The sequence below is a fragment of the Herpailurus yagouaroundi genome, unplaced genomic scaffold (genome assembly GCF_014898765.1).
Source record: "Herpailurus yagouaroundi ecotype Mexico unplaced genomic scaffold, PumYag 67793, whole genome shotgun sequence".
Classification (NCBI taxonomy): Eukaryota; Metazoa; Chordata; class Mammalia; order Carnivora; family Felidae; genus Herpailurus; species Herpailurus yagouaroundi.
Genome location: NW_024420586.1, coordinates 10686033 through 10708241, shown reverse-complemented (window position 1 = coordinate 10708241; position 22209 = coordinate 10686033). Strand labels below are relative to the sequence as shown.

The window sequence follows — 22209 nt, the reverse complement described above, 5'->3', positions numbered from 1 at the left end:
CAGGATTGGACTTTTTGTATTCATTTTTTTTCTTTGCTTGTTTCTCCCCTAGTGATGTGTTATAAATTTAAAGGCAAACAGACATTTAACCTCCATACTTCTTCAAATTCAGTGATGAGATCAAAAGACACACAATTTTGTGAAATCAGTGGGGTTTTTTTTTTGCATGTTTAAGAAAACCATAATTAAGAATTCTGTTTCTTAGATTTTCTTCAGAATTATATTTTTCCCCAAAACCGATAGGACTTAAACATATTTTTAGCTTAATAATTTTCAAAACTAGTCTTTCCGTTAGTCTTGTTGTCCTTTAAAATATAGGTAAAACAATTATCTACCATGTAATATAGTCATATCATTTTATCAGCATATTTTACTTGTAATTGTGTATCTAAATTTGACCTTATTACATGCCATAGACCAGCTCCTACTGACTTAAGTTGTTTAAATGGTGCCACCATACTACTAATCAGCTAAGCTGAAAATAGTAAACCAACAATTACAATTTAAAATCTAAAATATTTAGTGATCCAAGTAATACCTCTCTTATGTGGCGAATTACTAAGAAAAATATTAATGCTGGAATGAATCTTGGACATCATCGTGGCATGCTGGAAAGCATTGGGACAACATGCTTCTGGGTTTAAGTCTCAGTTCAGCTGTTAGTTGTTTGTTTTTACTGCTTACGAACCAAAAAAAATGAGCAATCCTAAAACATTCTATAAAGCACAATATACTTACGAACAGGTCTCTACATGTAAACGTATGTGTACACACACACACACACGCACACACTTTTACCAGTATCAGAAGTAGAAGAGAATATAATTACATGGTCCTCGCCAACAAGGAGCTCATATTCTAGTGAAGAGAAATGGTAAATGTGTTAGTTTCCTATTGCTGTTGTAACAAATTAGTAGCTTAAAACAACACAAGTTTGTTATCTTACAGCTCTAGAGGTCAGAAGTCCAAAATCAGTTGCAGTGGGATAAAATGAAGACGTAGGCAGGGCTCTGTCTTTTCTAGAGGCTTTAGCAGAAAATCTGTTTCCTTGTTGTTGTTAGCTTCTGGAGATGACATGGATTTCGTGGCTGATAATCCCATCCTCTTTCTTCAAGTTCAGCAGTAGAGCATTTTACAGCCTCTCTCTCTAGCTCTCTTGCCCCCAACCCCCTCTTACTAAGAACCCTTGTGATTACATTGTGCCTGGCTCGATAACTCAGAATAATCTTCCCATTTCAAAATCCTTAATCTCATCTGCAAAGTATTTTTTGCTATATAAGGTAACATATTCACAGGTTCCATGGATGGGGCCATGAACACCTTGGGAGGCCATTTTCCAGCCAACGTAGGAAGTGAATTAAACAGTGTGGTAAACATTATGACAGTAGACAGAAAGGAAGTCCAACATACACCGGGCAAAGGGGTTATGAAATGTTATTGGAATATGGGTTATTTGGGCTACACCTTGAAGAAGTAGAATTTAGTCAGCTGATAAAGAGGGGGGAAAAAGGGTACCTAACAAAATGAAGTGATACATCCTCTTAGCCAGAAGAGGTTCACTTTTGAAGAGACAAAAATATGTTTGGAGATTAATAAAATATACTATTAGAAAAATGACCTAGGAGTAGATAATGAGCGGTCCTGGATGCCATGCTTTGAAACATGAATTACAACCTAATAGGGGTGGGATTAAAAGTAATAATAATTTGGAACTTCTGCTATTTTAGAGGGGGGAAAGATATCATTGTTTTCAAAGCATCACTGTGATAAGAAGAAGGAGGACAGAAGAAAAACACTGACACATGGAGAGTGGAGAATGGATTAGCATAGGGTAAGATTGAGGCAGATACCAAAAAGACCTAATGCAGTAATCAAGGAGCCAGTGATAAGATCTGAACTAGGACAGTGGTGATGTGGAAGAAATGCAAAACCAGACTCCAGAGATATCAGCAAGATGATAATGTTGAGAACTGAAGTTCTTAGATTTAGTCAAATGCTTTTAAAAAGCATTATTATTAATCATATTGAAAGAGAAGCTTTCTGTGAAGCACATATTTTCAACAGAAATTTAATTAAGAAGGGAGAAAATAGCACATCTGGGCAGCATATTTGAATTGTGTGGAAAATAAAGGAGCTCGAAAATCATACACTTGAAAAGTAGCCAAAAAAAGCAGGAGGGGGGAAAAAGCAATATATGAAAAAGAATAATGGGAGATACTTGGCTATTTATAAATGATAAAAGATGACATTTTTCACCCGATCATTACTTCAGCCTGGTCAAGCAAATAAGAAATTGAAATCAGAAGTTTTCTCTTGCAAGATGACAAAATCTTGTTCTGCAAAGTTCCCAACTAGAGGGACTATTTAAACTGTCAACTGTAGAAAACAATTTGTGGAAGTTCAGGTTTAGGGAGGCTATAAAGACACCATTACATTGAGTTTATTGTTCATAGTTTGTTTTATGTACTGTAAGGGCACATTGTTAGTATTATCATGAGTTGTTTTGTAACTTAAAATTTCTCTAGAGGGGGATATGATTTAATGTTCTCAAGAGTAACATCATAAAACCACATTTGGTAGTAATTTTTTATTTTTAACAATAGCAGACTTCATACACCAGTGCTCATACTGTGGACCATAAAAATGCAGTCTTAGTAAAAATATTCTTTTCCTGAAGAGCTACTTAGAGATATCCTTCAAACAAGGGAATTGTTCCTGGGCATGTGTTCATAAATATCACTGTGATGAATTGTGTTAAGAGAAATCGGCACCCCAGTAATGCTTAAAATGGGTCTCTGATTCCAGAATCACATCAAAACTCTGAAGAAGTGGATGGCTGAAGTTGATGTTTTCCTGAAGGACGAGTGGCCTGCCCTCGGGGACTCAGAAATTCTGAAAAAACAGCTGAAACAGTGCAGGGTAAGTTTTTTATCTGACCCCTATCATATGAAGTCTTTTATATGAAAGTTATTATTTGGTTATATCACTGGTCCTTAACCAGAGTTATTTTGCTCCCTTTGGGGACACTGAGCGATGTCTAGAGACATTTTTGTCACAGCTTGGTGTGGGATAGATGCTACTGGTGTGTAGTGGCCTGGGGTGCTGTGTGTGTCCCTCAATGTGTGTATCCCCGAACAGCCCCTCACAACAAAGAATTAGCCAGTTTAAATTGATGGTAGTGCCCAAGGTTGAGAAACTGGGTTGGATAAATGAGGAAGAGAAAAGCATGATCTTTTCCTCAACACTCACAAGATTATTTTAGTGTAAAATAAAGTTTAATGTAAAGGCAACGAAACCTTTGAGCTGTTTATTATGTCTTATTGCAGATTTTGAGTCATACTGTGTTGCTCTACTCAGACCTGCTGCACTGTACTCTATTATTACACAGTACAGACTTTTGAAATGATATTCATTATGCCATTGTCATGTCGTGGAATGAAAGTAATCTAGCTCTTTAAAGAATTTGCTTTGCAAATCCAAGCTAAAAAACAAACCAAAAAACAAATCCAGCTTACAAATAACCTTCACACCCATCATGCTATAAACAGTTGCAGCAATATCCTGAGTTTGAAAACCGAAATCATTTCAAAAACAGTGATGTCTAAAGCCCATCATTTTCACACATTTTTCCAACAAGGAATAATAATTTTATTTCCTTTTGTATCTGATCTAAGTAGAATACAGATAATTCCGTACTTGATTCATAGCATCAAAACCACTGAACAGTTTTTGTAAGGCTGAGACATCTGTAGGTGGGTGTATATCACGTTTTAAAGGAAAGGATGTACATGCAGTGTCCTGAATCCTCATTATATGTTTCCTCTCTATGTTGTATTTCTAGTATGTTGTGGTAATTTTTGCAGCTGGCTTAAATTGAATTATTTCCTTAGCTTTTAGTCAATGATATTCAGACAATTCAGCCCAGTCTCAACAGTGTCAATGAAGGTGCACAGAAGATAAAGAATGAAGCAGAGCCAGAGTTTGCTTGCAGACTTGAGACAGAGCTCAGAGAACTGAACACTCAGTGGGATTACGTATGCCGACAGGTATGTACGGTCTCTTTCGCTGCGGCTTGCCTCTTTTTATCTAATTAAGATTTCTTAATGTCTTCCTTTACCATTGCCCATTTTGAAAGTTTCATCTCTGAGTATGTCGATGCCGTAAAGCATGGTTACTTCAAACTAGCCTTTGTCTAGCATAAAAAAACATTCTAATAGTATATATGTTAAATAGTATATATGCATCTTATCGGGATCCTGACTGAGATGACCTTAAATACTGAACATACTGAACAACAGTGTCCTGTTTTTAAGGCCTGATTTTCATCGAATGTTTGCTCTTGTGCATAACTTTGTAATAGTAATTGGATTAGCAGAACATACTTTACACTTGTATACTTGGTACAGAAATAAAATGAATGAGTAGTCTCTGTGCATGTACAAATATGATAAATAATTTTCACTTCAGATTATTAAGATAGGCAAGTTTGGCTTCTTTACTACATTTATTTCAATAAATGAGCTAAAGTTGGGAAATAGTTACGAATAGCTCAGAGGGGGAAATAAAACACAAAATCACTCTGCATATCCGAGTGCTTCATTTTTATGCAGCAGAGTGTTTTATAGATATTACTTTTAATTTTGAGATTGCATTCTGGAAAATTAAATATTATATACACAAGTACTATATATCGAATACTTCTTGTTCATAAGATGAAATTTTGACCTAAAGCAGTGATTATTTTTCAGTATACCACTACCTTTTTTGAAGTTAATAAGAGGTTGCATCTTATGTGTATTAGACACAGCCAGTCTTTCGTTATTTCTCAGTAACCTTTCAAAGTTGAAAAGAAATCATGCCACAAGGCAAAAATTAAATTTGAAAAAGTAAAGAATTTAGAAAAGTAAAAGGCAAGGCAGGTCACCCAGCTAATACTGTCACTGGCAAATGCTCAACAGTTCTATTAACTCACAGACGAAGATAGCCCTGGGTCAGCTAGCTTGCATTCTTCTCTGGAGTAAGCCGGCTCTAGAAGGAATGTTCAGGAAAAAAAAATATTATTTAGGTAATAGATTATACCATTTATGTTTTCCTGCAAGGCCAGTATGAAAGGCATTTGTTGAATGTTTCTAATGGATGAATGGAAAGAACAACACCAATTTAGAGCAAGAGGGAAAATGATAGCATACACACACACACACACACACACACACACACACACACATACATACACACATATACACACACACACATACATATACACACAACAGTATTACTGAAACCTCAAGGTTTTTGCAAATTGGAGAAGTGTAATTTTTGAAATATCTCAAGTTAGTCTTAAAATGTCCTTGTTTAAGACCTTATGTCTGCTATAACATACACCACAGATATGCCTTATAAGAGAGGTATAAACACATTAGCCTGCTTCATAACAAAAATTCCATAGGTCCCATCCGTGTTTTCATCACATCCTAGAATATTTTACATCTCTTTGGTTCTCCATGGAATGTATCACACTGTGTATGCTCTGATCTTATGGGCAAGTGATCTGTGTTTCTTAAGAAAGGTATCATGCAATCCAGAACAGAAGTCAGACAATACAGTAAAAGTATGGAAGCCAAGCTTGAGTATTGGGCCCAGTTCAGGGCTCCAGAGAGCACTGGAAACTGTAAATCTATGCATTATAGAAATGGCTACACACAAAATGGGGTGTGATGTTCTTTCTTGGGTTAAAATTAACTCATTTGTTTTTCGATGCCAGAATCTGAAAAAAAACAATTAGAGACAAAATTGTCCAAATGTCTGATATACTTGGGGATCCTTTGAGATCCCATGATTTGATTTTGTTGGTATAAAATGGTTGGCTTTTTAAATTCTAAAAGTTTGGTATCCAAATAAAAACCCCCAAGATTTTAGGGGTTCCTGGGTGGCTCAGTCACTTAAGTGTCCAATTCTTGGTTTTGGCTCAGGTCATGATTGCATGGTTCATGGATTTGAGCCCCACATCGGGCTCTGTGCTGAGAGTGTGGAGCCTGCTTGGGATTCTCTCTGTCTGCCTCTCCTCGGTTTGCATGCACGTGTGCACTCTCTATCAAAATAAATTTATAAAAACTAAAAAAAATAATCCCCAAATTTTAGTTATTTCTAAAATAAAGGATAATCATCATTCAAATAACTCACAAGTTGGTAGACCATACTGGAAAGAAGAAAGGAGGAAGGGAAGGATTTCCTAATTATACATATCTTTACATTATTTTGTTATGTGGTTATTAAAGAAACTAATATACATACAATTACGTAATTTTTAGAGAAACATTTTTAGGATTTCTTAATTACTTATTAGAATATTTCATTATATATTATTAAACATTTTGTAACAGATGTTAAGTAGGGAAGTAAATAAACATGATAAATATCTATCTTCATGGTGGGTATAGTTTAGTAGAGAAGATGGAAAGTAAATGAATTAACATAATATTGCACAAATGCCTAATTTTAATGTCAACAGATTCTCTGAAGGAAGCAATCCAAATGCCCAGAATGAGAGTAAAGGAGCAGGGAGCCTGCTTTTGGTTGGGTAGACAGTTAAGTGTTTTCTGAAGAGGTGGAATGAAAGCTGACATCTGATTAGTGCAAAGAACCTGGCACTTTGACATGGGGACTAGGGAAAGTGTGGATCTGAGATGAAGTGGGAAAAAGTGCTGAGGCAGGGGAGAAGAGTGAGCATGTATGCGGAATAGAAGGGAAGCCTCTCTAAGTGGCGCAGTATGAGCCAGGAGAAAACCAGGGGGAAATAAGTCGTGAATGGTCTCATGAGTCATAGTGAGGACTTAGTATGCACGTTAAGTGTATTGGGAAGGTATTAAGCTTCCAGATACAGAAGTGGCATCATCTCAAGTGGCTGTTGAAAACTTTTCTCTATGTTCCTATTCTATGAAGAATGGCTGGAAGCGGCACAAGCGGAAACAGGCAAGAACCGCAGTTGGCCAGATAGAAAGTACTCCTGGCAAAGGACAGGAAGGGCATGAGTGGAGATGGAGAGACAAGAAATTTGAAATACGTCATCCTCTGGTGGCGTTATGTTTGGTTCACTGTCCAAACCTCTCCCGATTTTTTCCAAAATCGTCAGTAGAGATGGAGATCACTTTAATGCTTGTTGTTCTGTCTCTCATTACTGTTTATGTGTATTTTCTCATTATATAGCAAATATTGTGTGGAAGGGATATGTTATTCAGGGAAAACTGGACCAAAGTGCTCGTGTGATTCAAACTTTGTTGAAACTCTTTCCAGCAAGAGCTGTCTCCAGTAAGGTTATTTCACTCAGTGTGCTCAACGTTATGTTTATATAATGTAGTCTTAGCTTTTATCCGTCTTTTTGCCAATTAGGCAAATTCTTCCTTGTTATATTTTTGATTATGGATTCTACACTCATACCCACCTTTGACTGTTATTCTTTTTCTAACATGACACGTTCCTTTCTTCTTTTAATCAGATCCTTTTGGAAATGACAGTATTTGCTGGTAAAGAGTGCTTGCTGGTAAAGAGTCCAGAGAGTCAAGGAGGAATGAAAATGTTTTCAGTTTCCTGTGTTACACAACAGAGTCAGCCACAATGCCTTTAACTAATGAAAGAAAGACTTGGGCCTGAAGAAGGAACAAAATTGACTAGCTTAGTAGACTACTCAGTACTTCCATTTTGGTCGTGTTTACTTTGGGGAAGTAGACAATTAGAAGTACATCTTGAACTGGGCGTATAAACTATGTATGTAAAGACAGAGGTGTCATTTATATAAGGTAACTCCCATCTCACAGTGAAAAGATTTCCGAGGCTCACTTCCCTGAAGTGCTTGGCCGATAAAATCAAAAACTCTTAAGGATGGAGAAGGATTTCTCATGGTTTCAGAGCAAACATAGTAAGACCAGGAGCTCTGGAACCATATCGCCTCAGTTTAGATCTTGCCCCCACCATAACCTACGTGTGTGGTACTGGAAAAGTTGCTTAATCTCTCCCTGCTTCAGTTTCCCAGTATTGAGAATGTGATGATATTAATGCCTACTTTATAAGAATTTTATAATATTGATCAAATGAGTTAATCTTGTAAAGTATGTAGACGAGTACCTAGCACAGAGTAACCACTATGTACATGCCTGGTAAATAAAATAAGCAGACATAAAATAGACATAAACCTGCATATATAAAATTATAAAACACGTGTCATTTCTAAATAATTAGTGCATAAATATATTTTTTTTTAATTAGCAGCTCTAAATTTATAGTAGTTACCAAGAAACACTGGGTCTAGAGATTAGAAGGATGTCATTGTCATAAGTTGCAAATCACTGTCTTTTTCTCACTCAATGCATATTTTGGGTACAATCATCCACAGATCCCTCAGTCACTCCTCCTTATTTCTTGAATATTTTAACAACGGACTTACTGTCATTACTGTCATAATTCTTCCTGATTTCAATATTTTCTCGGACGATTCTTCCAGCCTTCACTACCTTGAAAGCTCCTCTAATGATTGTATCTTCTGTTCTACCTTAGCTACCCGGTCTCAGCCCCGTAACCTAAACATTGTCATTACCAGATACTTCTCCATAATTTCAACCTCAGATACCCTACTCTGCAACCATCAGCACCTTAATTTCCAGCTCATTCCCTCAGTAATCCAACCTCAAAAATTCTTCCTTCCTAATGGAATGCATAATGCAGTGATCTTACCAGCTTCTCATTAGAAAAGCATTTAATCTTGTCTTGGCCATTCCTTACTCAAAGTTGATTCTATAATCCATCATTAAAAGCACCCCTTGTGTTTTCCCTCAACTCTCCTGTCCTCTCCTGTCTTTCTATATTGTATCCATGTGACAGTATCCTACATGGATATAAGGTCAGATCAGATCCATTTTTCAGTTGATGCTGTGCCAGTACCAGGAAGGATGAACATGGCTGGAGGAAAACACTTATCATAACTGGCTAGTCTCATTTGGAAATCATGAGTGCAAACTTCAAATAGGCCCTTGGTGCTTATTGGTAATCTTACTGCATTATTCATATCCATTCACAGCCCCACCCCTCTGATGAGTATTTCACAAATTTCTTTTTGCAGATCTCTACCATTTCTTCTTCTCTCCTTCCTGTATGGCAGTTAACTAGCTTTGTGTTTCAATGAAAAAAAAATGGAAACATTTAGAAGGGAGCTTGCATCTACTCCCACTGACTTGCACGTTAGTTAACGACTCTGTTTTCCCATTGTTAACATGAGTGACCTGTGTATACTCCTATGTAAGACGAGCCTTTCCACTTATATGTTGCATACCATCCTCTTTTTTCAGCACAGACATTAAGTCACCTGTTAAACATCCCCTACCACCTACATCAGCAGTATATTTCAGGGTGTGTAGGTGGCTTAGTCGGGTAAGTGTCTGCCTCTTGATTTTTGACTTACGTCATGATCTTGTGGTTCATGATCTCAAACCCCGCATTGGGCTCTGCAATGAGACTGTGGAGCCTGCTTGGAAATCTCACTCTCTCCCTCTCTGTTAGCCCCTACCCCGCTTGAATGCTCACTCTTGCGCGTGCTCTCTCTCTCTCTCTCTCTCTCTCAAAATTAATAAATAAACTTTTAAAGAATAAAATGTATTTCTTTCCCCTACTAGATCATTTCCATCAGTAGGAAATTATTCTGTAATGTTTCCTATCGTTAAAAAAGACACCCCCTTAGGGTGCCTGGCTGGATCAGTCAGTGAAATGTGTGACTCTTGATCTTGGGGTTGTAAGTTCTAGCCCCACATTGGGTGTAGAGATTACATAAAAATAAAGTCTAAAACAAACAAACAAACAAACAAAAACCTTTGCTTCACATTCCCTCCAGCCACTTGTCCATTTTTGTTCTTTACAGAAACTCTTTCCATACCACTCGTCCTGTTCTGTCTTGAATGCCCCCTAATCAAGTTTTCATCCTCACCACTCACTGAAGCAATTTTTGTCACAGTCACTAGTGAATTCACATCATTAAATCCATTATTTACTCTTTATCTTTGTTTGATTGGCTTCTCTATCATCTTTTTCTCTTGGTTCTTTCTTAGTCTGCCTTCAGTTTCCATGACCACTATAAATACCTTTAGTGGTTCCTTTGCCTGGACCTCTAAACTTGAAATCATTCTAGGGCTCCATCTTTGGACTTCTTCTGTTCCTTATCTCCACTAAATCTCTAGGTAAACTCATTCAGCTTTATGGCTTTAAATGTTACGTGTAAGTTATTGCTTCCACAATTTTGTTATAATTTGGACTTTTTCCTAAATCCTAGATCTGTATATCCATCTTCTGACTCAATACCTCTGTATTGATGAATAGATACATTAAATCTAGCATGTGACCCAAATTCCTTATATACTCCTCAGTTTCCTATTCTAGTAGTCACCCTGGAAGAATAAATGAAACTTCATCTTTCCATTTATCCAAGCCCAAACTCTTAAGTCAAGTCTTCTTGTCTCCCTGTGCCTTTGTGGATGGTGTATGATCCAGCACCATATGCCAAGGTACTTGGGAGGATTCTCACCCTCTCCATAGGGTCTACTGCCTGTTGACCTTGCAGTAGTCCATGAACCTTCTCCAGCCATTTTCAGCCATGGTCTGATAGCCCCTGGAGAACACTGACTTAGAAAACCACCCACAGAAAGTGGAGCCACTTTGTAGGTCCTAGAGTCAAGTGGAGAAGATCAAATATACTTTTGAAACCAAAAAAATCTGAGACTGGATGCATTGGAGAGGTTTGAGGAAAGGTCTGACTTTACCTGCATCATTCCTTCTCCAAGATGACACAGGTAGTGCCAAGAGAGCTCTTACCCAGAACCCTGGTTTCTCCTGTGCAGAAAAGTGAGACCATGTGAGTGAGTGCCCAGCTTCACAGCCATGCGGGGGTGTTAAACAAAGAGGAACATTTCCCTGTCCTTCATCCACAGTACAGAGCTCCACCAGTTTGGGGTAGTGAGCAGCTGGGAGAACAGCAACCAGGGCTGGAAACTGTATTACAAGTACATGGATCGTAAGAATATCACTGACTCCATCAGGAGTTCTGCCTACCAGCCACTGGGGTCAGTGTTTACTCCAACTTCCCACAGCACCACGACTGCCCTTCATGCCACACCCACTTGCATCCCGACCCTTTGGCTGGCTCCCTGTGCATACTCTGGCTGGTGACAAGGGTGAGCTTTTGTAGGATGCTAATGAGCATGCACAGAAGGTTGGTCTAAATCTGCAAGTCTTGGAGAGACCACACACCTGAACATTTAGCCCCACTCTCGGGAAAGCAAAAGGGAGGCTGTCAATACCTAGTATGGTTTTTGCAGGATGAAGGGAAGCCATATAAGGGTAAGAATTCTCCCACAGTAGGGAACAAGAATTTTGGAACATTCATATTCATAGAAGCCTCAGATAGCCTCAGAATCCCTAACAAGGTTGACAGAAGGTATTTATCTTCTTAAGGCAGATAGTAAAGACTGGAGGAGCTGACTTTTACTGTGAATGCAAAGACAGTGTTGCCACGCTTCAAGGCACATGGACAGTCAAGGAATCACGACACCACCAAAGGATCATAATAATTTTCCAGTAACCAATCTCAAAGATAAGGATATCTGCAGTTTATCTGATAAATACCTCAAAATAGTTTTTCAAAGGAAACTCAATGAGCTGTAGGAAAATAAAGACTATTCAATTAAATTAAGAAAGTAATAAATGAACAAAATGAAAATTTTTTAAAAAAGAAACAGAAATCATAAAAATACACAAATCTGAGAGCTGAAGAATACAATGAAAGAAATGGAAAATGTAGTAAAGAGCATTAGCAGTAGAATGGATCAAGTTGAAGGGGGCAGAGAACTTATTTATGGAAATTATGGCTGCAGGCTTTTCAAATCTGGAAAGAGATTTGACCATCTAAATTCTGGAGGCTTATAGGCCACCAAAAAATTCAACTCAAAAACATATTCCCCAAGAGACATTAAAAATAAATTAGTCCCCCCCGCCTTTTTTTTAGCAAAATGAATTTATTTGGGAATAGTAGAGGAGATGCAATTTGGGACAATTAAACTATGGCAAACCATAGCAAGTCTGAAGAGACAAAAGCAAGGTCAGCTGCTAATAGGTTTTAGGGAGAAATTGGGGAAGGTTGTTTTGAACAAAAGGTTTTTGGAGAAGAAAAGAGTTTAAGGTTATAGCGGTTGCTCCTTGACTATAGGCATTAGTTAGCATATTGTTCCTGGGGTAAGAAGAGAGCTTCCTTCTTCCTGATGGTTATGTAGGCTGCAAGGGGGGTGGTACATTTGTGACAGCTTTCTCTTCAGGTCTTCCTGACTCCATTTTAAATGAGGTTCCCTGTACTTATTTTCACATTTGTTGCCTACAAGGGAACGTCATAAGATTTTCTTCCGATCTCTCAGCCAAAACCTTACAGGCCAGGAGACATTGGGAAGATACATTTAAAGCGCTGAAAGAAAAAAAATTGCTGGAGCCCTGGGGTGGCTCATTTTGTTAAGCGTCCACCTTCATTCAGCTCAGGTCATAATCTTGCAGTTCATGTGTTTGAGCCCCACGTCTGTCAGGTTCTGTGCTCACAGTGTGGAGCCTGGTTGGGATTCTTTTTGTCTCCCTCCCTCTCTCTGCCCCTCTCCTACTGTGATCTCTCTTTCAAATAAACAAACTTTAATAAAAAGAAAAAAATGCTAACCAATAATACACTGTCTGGCAAAGTAGTCTTTCAAAAATGAAGGAGAGATAAAGGCTTTGACAGACATACAAAATTTCAGAAAGTTCATTACCACTAGGCCTGCCTTAGAACACCTGCTGAATAAAGGATGTTAATTGGTAACATGACAATATATGAAAATATACTACATGCTGTGATATACTGCATTAATAGAATGAAAGATTAAAAAAATACCATCTAGGGGCGCCTGGGTGGCGCAGTCGGTTAAGCGTCCGACTTCAGCCAGGTCACGATCTCGCGGTCCGGGAGTTTGAGCCCCGCGTCAGGCTCTGGGCTGATGGCTCGGAGCCTGGAGCCTGTTTCCGATTCTGTGTCTCCCTCTCTCTCTGCCCCTCCCCCGTTCATGCTCTGTCTCTCTGTCCCAAAAATAAATAAAATGTTGAAAAAAAAATACCATCTAAAAAGATGCAGAAAAAAATTTTGACACAATTGACAAAGTTCAACAAACTTTCATGAAAAAACTTAATAAATTCAGTATAAAAGAATGCCCCAGAACATAATAGAAACCATATATGACAACTTTTCAGCCAGGGTCCTACTGGGTAGTGCAAAGCAGAAAGCTTTTTCTCGAAGATCAGGAGCAAGATGAGGGTGCCCACTCTTACCACTCCTGTTTAACACAGTACTGGAAATCCTAGCCAACATAGTTAGGAAAGAAAAAGAAAGGCATCCAAATCAGAAGGGAATAAATAAAACTGTCTATTTTTAGGTGATGTGTTCTTATATATAGAAAGTCATGAAGATTCCACCAAAATACTGTTGTAATTAATAAACAAATTCAGTCAAGTTGCAGTCTACAAAATCATTGTATAGAACTATATGGAAATCAGTTATATTTCTATACACTAACAACAAAATGTTTGAAAAAGAAATAAAACAATCCTGTTTGTGATAGTATCAAAAACAAAAGGAACAAGCTTAACCAAGGAGGTGAAAGATCTATACTATGAAAACTATAGGATTTGATTAAAGAAATTGAAGAAAATACAAATAAATGGAAAGATATCCTGTGTTCATGGGTCAGAAGACTTAATATTGTTAAAATGTTCATCCTACCCAAAGCCATTTATAGAGTCATTGCAATCCCTATTAAAACTCTGACGACAGGGGCACCTCGCTGGCTCAGTTGGTTGAGCATCCGACTTCGGCTTACGTCCTGATCTTGTGGTTTGTGAGTTTGAGCCCTGTGTCAGGCTCTGTACTGACAACTCAGAGCCTGAAGCCTTCTTTGGATTCTCTCTCTGTCTCTGTCTCTCTGCACCCCCCACCCCCTCAAAAATAAATAAACATTAATTTAAAAAAATCCAATGACATTTTTCTCAGAAATAGAACAAACTTTCCTAAAATTTGTGTGGAACCTCAAAAGACCCCAAATGACCAAAGCCATCCTGAGAAAGAACGACAGCGGCATCATACTTCTCACTTCAAACTATATTACAAGGCTCTAGCAATAGAAACAGTATGACATTGGTGTAAAAATAGACACATAAAGAAGTGGAAGAGAATTGACCACCCAGAAATAAACCTTCATGTTTACAGTCAGCTAATATTTGATGAAGGAGTCAGACTTACTCAACAGGAAAAGGATAAGATCTCTTCAATAAGTGGTATTTGGAAAACTGGATAATCACACACAGAAGAATGTGATTAGATTTGTAACTCACACCACAAAAATTAAGACAAGATGTGTTAAAGACTTAAAATACCTGAAACCATGAAACCCTTAGAGGAAAACGCAGGGAGAAAGTTCTTTGACGTTTATCTTGGCAGGGATTTTTTGGGTATGACACCAACACACAAGCACCAAAAGAAAAATAAATGGAACTACATCAAACTGAAAAGCATCTGCACCTCAGAAGTAACAATCAGCAAAATTAAAAGATAGCCTACAGAATGGGAGGAAATATTTTCAAACCGTGTATCTGATAAGGGGTCATTAGCTAAAATATACAAGGAACTTGTACAACTCAGCAAAACACAATCTGGTTTAAAAATGGGGAGAGAAACTGAATAGATGCTCTTTCCAAAGAAGACATACAAATGGCCAAAAGTTACATGAAAAAATGCTCAGCATCCCTAATCAGGGAAATGCAAATCAAAACCACAGTGAAACATGACCTCACATCTGTTAGAATGGCTGTCATCAAAAAAGGCAAGAGAGAGCCAGTGTTGATGAGCATGTGGAAAAACAGGAACCCTCGTGCACTGTTGATGGGGATGTAAATTGGTGTGACCACTATGGAAAACAATATGGAGATTCCTCAAAAAGAATTAAAACTAGAGCTATCTTATCCAGCAGTCCCACTTCTGCATATAGTTCCAATGGAAATGAAATCAGAATCTCAAAGAGGTATCTGCACCCCCACGTTCATTACAGTATTATTCACAAAAGTCAAGATCTGGAACAACCTTAATGTTCAGCACTGGATGACTGTATAAAGAAGATATGGTGTACATATACATATATGTGTGTGTATACACGTACATACGTAATTACATATATACCTACAATGGAGTATTATTCAGACATGAGAAAGGAAATCGTGCACTTTGCAAAAACTTGGATGAACTTTGAGGGCATTGTGCTATGAGAAATGAGTCAGAGAAGACAAAATAGTGTATAATTTTCTATGAGGAATCTAAAAAAGATGAACTGTAGAATAGAGTAGTGGTGGTGGTTGTCAGGGCTGGGGGTGGGGCAAATGGAGAGATTTCAATCTAATGTTATAAACTTCTAGTTATACACTGAATAAGTTCTTGAGATCTAACGTATAGCCAGGTAGCTATAGTTAACAGTACTGCATTATATGCTTGTAAGTTGGTAAGAGAGTGGAACTTAAATGTTCTTACCATGAAAAGAAAAAAAAAATGGGAATCATGTGAGGTAATGGAAGTGTTAACTAATCCTGTTGTGGTAATTGTTTCACAGTATGTATATTTATAAAATCATCACATTGCATACCTTAAACTTATAAAGGGTTATATGTCAATTATATGTAAATAGAGCCGGGGGTGGAGGGCAGGTAGTGAAGTGAGGAAGGGCAATGCTGAATGTTGCGTTCAGGAATTCTAGAACAGGAAACATGAAGAACTTTCTGTTCTGTACTTAGTTGTGGCAACGTCATCTTAAACTGTGGGGGTAGATTGCACACTTCCAGGCTAGAATGTTTGCATCACTAGTATGACAAAGGTAAGGGAAAAATTGCCTATACCTTTTTATAGATCCTTCTAAAATATGAAACAAAAAAATTAATATCTCTGTCTGATCAGGCATAGAACTATGGAATGTTAAGCTTCGAAAAGACCTTGGAAATCATGTGGTCCAACTGTTAGATTAGTTATAGAGCAGAGATAAAGGAAAATGAGGTGTTGTCTTCAGGTTCACCTAACTTGCTACTGATTGAGTCCACGTATCCTGATTCCAAAGCTGATGTTCATTCCAGTACATTTGTGCTGTCACCTCAGAATGACTTCCTGCCTGGTTTTCCTTAAAAAAAAAAAAAAAGAAAAAAAATCAGTCCTGATTCCTTTCTTCTGGTTTAGTTTAATAGCATGTGTGTGTGTGTGTTTTTGTTTGTTGTTTGTTTGTTTTTACTCTAAGTCTTTGGCTAAGTTCCATTAGTCATTCTAATATTGTCACTTTGCCAACTGCCTGAAAAGATTATAGCAGACGATCTAAGTAGAAATTGAGCAACCTGTTTACTTACACTGATTATAGGCTCATTGATTATGTAAATAGTCTTTATACTTTAATTAGTATAACTGTTAGGCATACTGTTCTAGCTGTGTCACAGTGAAGCAATTATTTACATTTCAGTGGATCACCAAGGAGAGTAAGGAACTGAAAGTTGTTTTAATATCATTATATTAGGATTAAGATGGTTGTAAAGAATAAGGAAAATTAATATGGTTCTGCACATATTTAGTATTTGGTAGATTACATAAAAGCGTTATTATACTAAAATTATCAATTATATGTTAAGACTGTTCAATTAAAATTACACTACTTGAAAGATAGAACTCTACTTAATTTCACGGGAAAGAATTGACGACATTGGAGTAGAGTTCCTTTTTTTAAGTAAAAGAGACATGATATATAATCATTCTAGTACAAAATTAAAATTTTACCCTCAGTGTGGTACAACAGGGTACTTTGTAACAAGTGATTAGCATTCACAATTTTATTTTAGATATTTAAAGTTTTCTGTTTTTCTGGTTAATAAGTAATACATTCTTCTCTAAAAATTAGTACCTCAGGAATCTATGAAGATTTAAAATCACAAGTCTCCTATTACCACACATAATGTTTTGCAACCTGCTTTTTAATCTTGAAATTATATACTGAACAACTTTCACTTCAGTACAGATGTATTGGTGCTAGATAGTATCCCATTGTGTGTGTGTGTGTGTGTGTGTGTGTGTGTGTGTGTATCTCACAATTTATTTAACTTACTCTCCGTGGAAGCACATTTGGATTTGTTTCTAATATGTTGCTACCTTCAAAGCTGAAATGAACAGTGTTCATGCCACTTTGTATTTCTGTGGTGTTGTGATTTTTCCTTTCTCATTCGTGATTTGGAGTCCTTTCTCTTTTCTTTTTGATAAGTTTGCCTAGGGGGTTATCAATCTTATTATTTCTTTCATAGAACCAGATCCTAATTTCATTGATCTGTTCTATGGGATTTTTTTTTTGTTTCTATACCATTTATTTCTTCTCTTATCTTTATTATTTCCCTTCTTCTTGCTTTAGGCTTCATTTGTTCTTTCCTTATCTCCATTAAGTGTAAGGTTAGGTTGTGTATTTGAGATTTTTCTTACCTTTTGAGGTACGCTAGTATTGCTAAAATACTTGCCTCTTATGACTGCTTTGGCTGCATCCCAAAGGTTTTGGATCATTGTGTTTTCGTTTTCATTTATTTCTATGTATTTTTTTCCTGTCTTCTTTAATTTCTCAGTTAGCCCATTCATTCTTTAGCAGGATATTCTTTAACCTCCATGTATTTTTGGTCTTTCCAAATTTTTTCTTGTGGTTGACTTCAAGTTTCATTGCTTTTTTAACAAATTATTTATTTATTTATATTTTGAGAGTGTAGGAGAGCACAAGTGGGGAAGGGGCAAAGAGAGAGAGGGAAGGAGAAAGTCCCAAGCAGGCTCCACACTGCCAGCATGGAGTCTGATGCAGGGCTTGAACCCACAAACCCATGAGATCATGACCTGAGCTGAAGTCAAGAGTTGGATGCTTAACTGACTGAGCCACCCACATACCCCAAATTTCATAGCTTTGTGGTCAGAAAATATACATGGTATGGGTGCAGTGTTTTGGTATTTGTTGAGGCCAGATTTGTGACCTAGTATGTGTTCTATTCTGGAGAGTGTCCCATGTGCACTTGAAAAGAATGTGTATTCTGCTGTTCTAGGATGGAATGTTCTGAATATATCTGTTAAATCCATCTTGTCCAGTGTGTCATTCAAAGCCCTAGTTTCCTTGTTGATTTTCTGCATAGATGATCTAAGTGCATTGTTAAAGTCCCCTACTGTTATTGTATTATTATCAATGAGTTTCTTTATGTATGTTACTGTTTTGTATATTTGGGTACTTCCATGTTGGGGGCATAAATATTTACAATTATTTATACCCCTTTTTGTACACTGTGTTTTGTATGATTCATTCTTTAAAGTGGAAGAGTAAAAAAAAATTAAAAACTACAGTGGAAGAATAGACTCAGATTTATGAACATTAGAAACCGTGCCAATAAATTTATGTATCCAACTGAGACATATTATGAAAAAGTCTTTTTCTCTATTCTTCATTCACAGAAAAGCATAGCCCTACACACAGCTAAATTATAGTCAGAGGGGGAATATGTTCATTTTATTACGTATGCCAAGTAAATGGCTATATCTTATTTTAACACTAATGTGAAATTAAGTATAACCAATCGCCATGAGTTATTTCCTCATTCATGTAAGCTTTTTTACTTGTTACTTCATCTTTTCTATCTAAACTTTCAGTTATTTACAGACTGTTGAGTAATAATATAATGACAATGTTTTGTGACTTTCCATATTCATGCTTTGCTTGTTGCTTTGTTTTATGGCAGGTCTATGCCAGAAAGGAAGCTTTAAAGGGAGGTTTGGATAAAACTGTAAGTCTTCAGAAAGATCTGTCAGAGATGCACGAATGGATGACGCAAGCTGAAGAAGAATACCTAGAGAGAGATTTTGAATATAAAACCCCAGACGAATTACAGACTGCAGTTGAAGAGATGAAGGTAAAATAAACCAAGTAAAATGAAACAAAGAAAGAAAAAAAAGAAAGACGCAACATTGCTTAACATTGTGATTCTGCACTGTCTGTTCTTTCCTTGGCTTAATAGTGGAGGTTTATTTTTAATGAATTCAGCTTCAAGTTCGGTACACATTATGGATTCTGAAACATTTATTTCTTTTAATGCATTGTGGTCAAAATATAAATATTGGCTATCACTGTAAGGAACATTTTCCCCATGAAATTATATAGTATTAAGATATTGGAATCAGCTTGTCACATTAGCTGTTGCCAGTGATGAAAATTCAAATTGAAAATATATCAAGTCTTAATGCAGTGACAGTTGAAAATGTAGTTAACAACCTGTGTTAATTTTTAAAGGGGGGTTCTAAGAATTTGGATACTAAGTACTTTAACAGATGGCTTTTAATGTGAATAAAAAGCACTGAGTTTACAAGGACTTCTTCTGAAACAGTAGCATAAAAATTTATGTTGATTTGGGACCAGGGAAAGTAGTATGTAGCAGGGACTGGGAAGTGAGGCCTGAAGTAGAATCTATGCAGTGGCCTTGGAAAACTCAGATCTCTACTTTGTCATGTCTGCACCATGTCATTTTCGTTTCTTTCTTTTTTTTTTTTTTTTTTAATTTTAAATTTTTACATACATATGATTTTTTTAATTTTAAATTTATCTATGTACATTCCAGTTAGTTAACATACAGTGCAGTATTTGTTACAGGAGTAGAACCCAGTGATTTGTCACTTTACATACAATACACAGTGCTCATCCCAACAAATGCCCTTCTTAATACCTGTCACCCATTAGCCCATCCCCCCACCAACACCCTACCTAGCAATCCCCGGTTTGTTCTCTGTATTTTAGAGTCTTCCACCATGTCATTTTCTAATGTGAATGTGTGTACTGAGAGTTGAAACTTGCATGTAAGTAAATTGCCTGACTCAGAGTGGGCCTCCAGTGATTTGTAACTATAATGATAATTGTTATCTTTCTGTACTAGCAGTAACACATCATTTAACCACATGAGCCTACATTAAATATTAATAAATATTTGGCTCATGGCCTCATGACAAAAAAAAAATCATTATGGAGACAGACACTTGTGTTTAAAATCTGGTTTGTTCCCTTGCCAACTGTTGGTAAACATGGTTGAGTTTCCTAAACCCAATGGGCTTGACCCCCTCATTTGTGGACTAGGTATCAAAGTGCCTGCTATTCAGTACTATTATAAAGACGAAATAGGAAAGTTCTCAAGCAATGTCAGGCAAAAAATAGACACCCATAACAAAGTAATTATTATTACCGTTATTATTGTCATCGATGCTGCATGGTAAGAAATTAATTACATATACTTTATTATATAATTTATATAATTTGGTGAATAGTTATTATAGGTAGAAAATACATCACAACTGATATGTTTAAATATCACTAGAATGGGGCACCTGGGTGGCTCAGTCGGTTGAGCGTCCGACTTCAGCTCAGGTCGCGATCTCGCGGTCCGTGAGTTCGAGCCCCGCGTCGGGCTCTGTGCTGACCGCTCAGAGCCTGGAGCCTGCTTCAGATTCTGTGTCTCCCTCTCTCTCTGGCCCTCCCCCGTTCATGCTCTGTCTCTCTCTGTCTCAAAAATAAATAAATGTTAAAAAAAAATTTAAAAATAAATAAATAAATATCACTAGATTATGTAGTTTTTGTCACATGTACAAAGTAAAATTAAAACATATAAGGATATAAGACTATATTTGGGTAAATGGTGATAGTTTTCAGGGTATTAAAAGCTACAAAATTGTTCTAATCTAATAATACTACGTATCATGTATTCATATAAGCAAAAAAAAAACATTAATCGCATACTTACTATGTGCCAAGTACCATTTTAGACAATGAACATGGTGGTGACTAAGACATAAAAGTGACCTGACTTGGAACTTACGTTCTAGTGGAAGGAGAGCAGGCATTGAATGGAGAAATAAAGTCTTTTGAGATCATGGTAATTTGCCTAAAACAGGAAGCAAGATTGTGAAATAAAAAAATAATTAGGGTTTAGGTGGGACTTGCAGGCGGTGAAATGGTATTTTAGAAAGGTTTGACATGTAGGGAATTTGTGAGACATTATCTTTAGTCTGAGATATGAATCCTAAGAAAAAGCCTTAAAAAAACCTCATAGAAGCACATTCCAGTCAGAGGTAAGAGCTCCTACAAAGACCTTAAGTCTCATTGGGAAGAGAAAGAAGCCTGCCAGCCTGAAGAGAGTAAAACAGGGTAAATGACCTGAGATGATTTTGAGGGGTTTGGTAGATAACTGCTGATACAGGAATTTAGTAGGGTTTGGGGGAGTTTTCGTGAAAAGTGAAAGGGGAAACCCATTGTAAGCCTTCAAACAAGAGACTGTAAAGATTTTGAATTTGACTGTGGGGAGGTCACTCTTAGGGAAATTATATCATTATAGATGGTGAGAGCTAGAAGATTCTTTGGAAGCAAAATAGTCCACACTTGGTCTCTGGTGATCCAAAAACTGAAATCTTCACGTAGGTTGAATAATGTAGTCATAGTCACAGGCTTTATCTGTGGGAGAACTAAGAGTAAAGAATATATTTAATTCCCACCCATGCCATCCCATCCCAAGTGATTCCAAGACATTGTTTTTTCTTTTGTTTTGTTTACCTTTCAAGTCATGTGCATCCCTGTTTGCTTTCCTCTCACACTTCAATCCCCTCCTGGCTGTTTCCACAGTCTCCTCTAATATTATGTAGCCACTGCCCCAGATCCCTAAGTAGATAATCAGCAGTGAGCTTGTGTGCAGCTGCTGTACTTCTCCCAGTTCCTTTCTTTGGCTCTGTCCCTCTTTTGGCCCTCTTCCCTCTCCCCTTGAACAGTTTGCCTATCTGGCTAACCAGATCCTTTTTTTTTTTCCAGTGCTACAGAGCAGACTGTGTGATATTTAAAACTTTTACACACAGTTCTCGATATGAGAAACCCAATTAGTCCACTTTGATTTACTTGTTGAAATAACTGATCTAGCTACCACATTGGTCCAGTATGGGGTGATACTGGAAAGAGGAAACGCTTGGGCAGCCTATGACAACAACAGCCAAGGGAGTTGGCAAGAAGAAGATGCATTTTCTCGTTTGTTTGCTTTTTTTTTTTTTTTTTTTTT

At 37.1% G+C, this 22209-nt stretch overlaps 1 protein-coding gene across 1 annotated transcript in view; it reads left to right on the top strand.

The window, feature by feature from the left end:
• Window positions 1-22209, top strand: part of DMD (dystrophin) — a 2039083-nt gene that overhangs the window by 716138 nt on the left and 1300736 nt on the right. The window contains exons 24-26 of the mRNA XM_040468816.1: window positions 2806-2919; window positions 3891-4046; window positions 18868-19038. Of these exons, the coding sequence (XP_040324750.1) occupies window positions 2806-2919; window positions 3891-4046; window positions 18868-19038 (441 nt within the window). The remainder of the gene's footprint in view (window positions 1-2805; window positions 2920-3890; window positions 4047-18867; window positions 19039-22209) is intronic.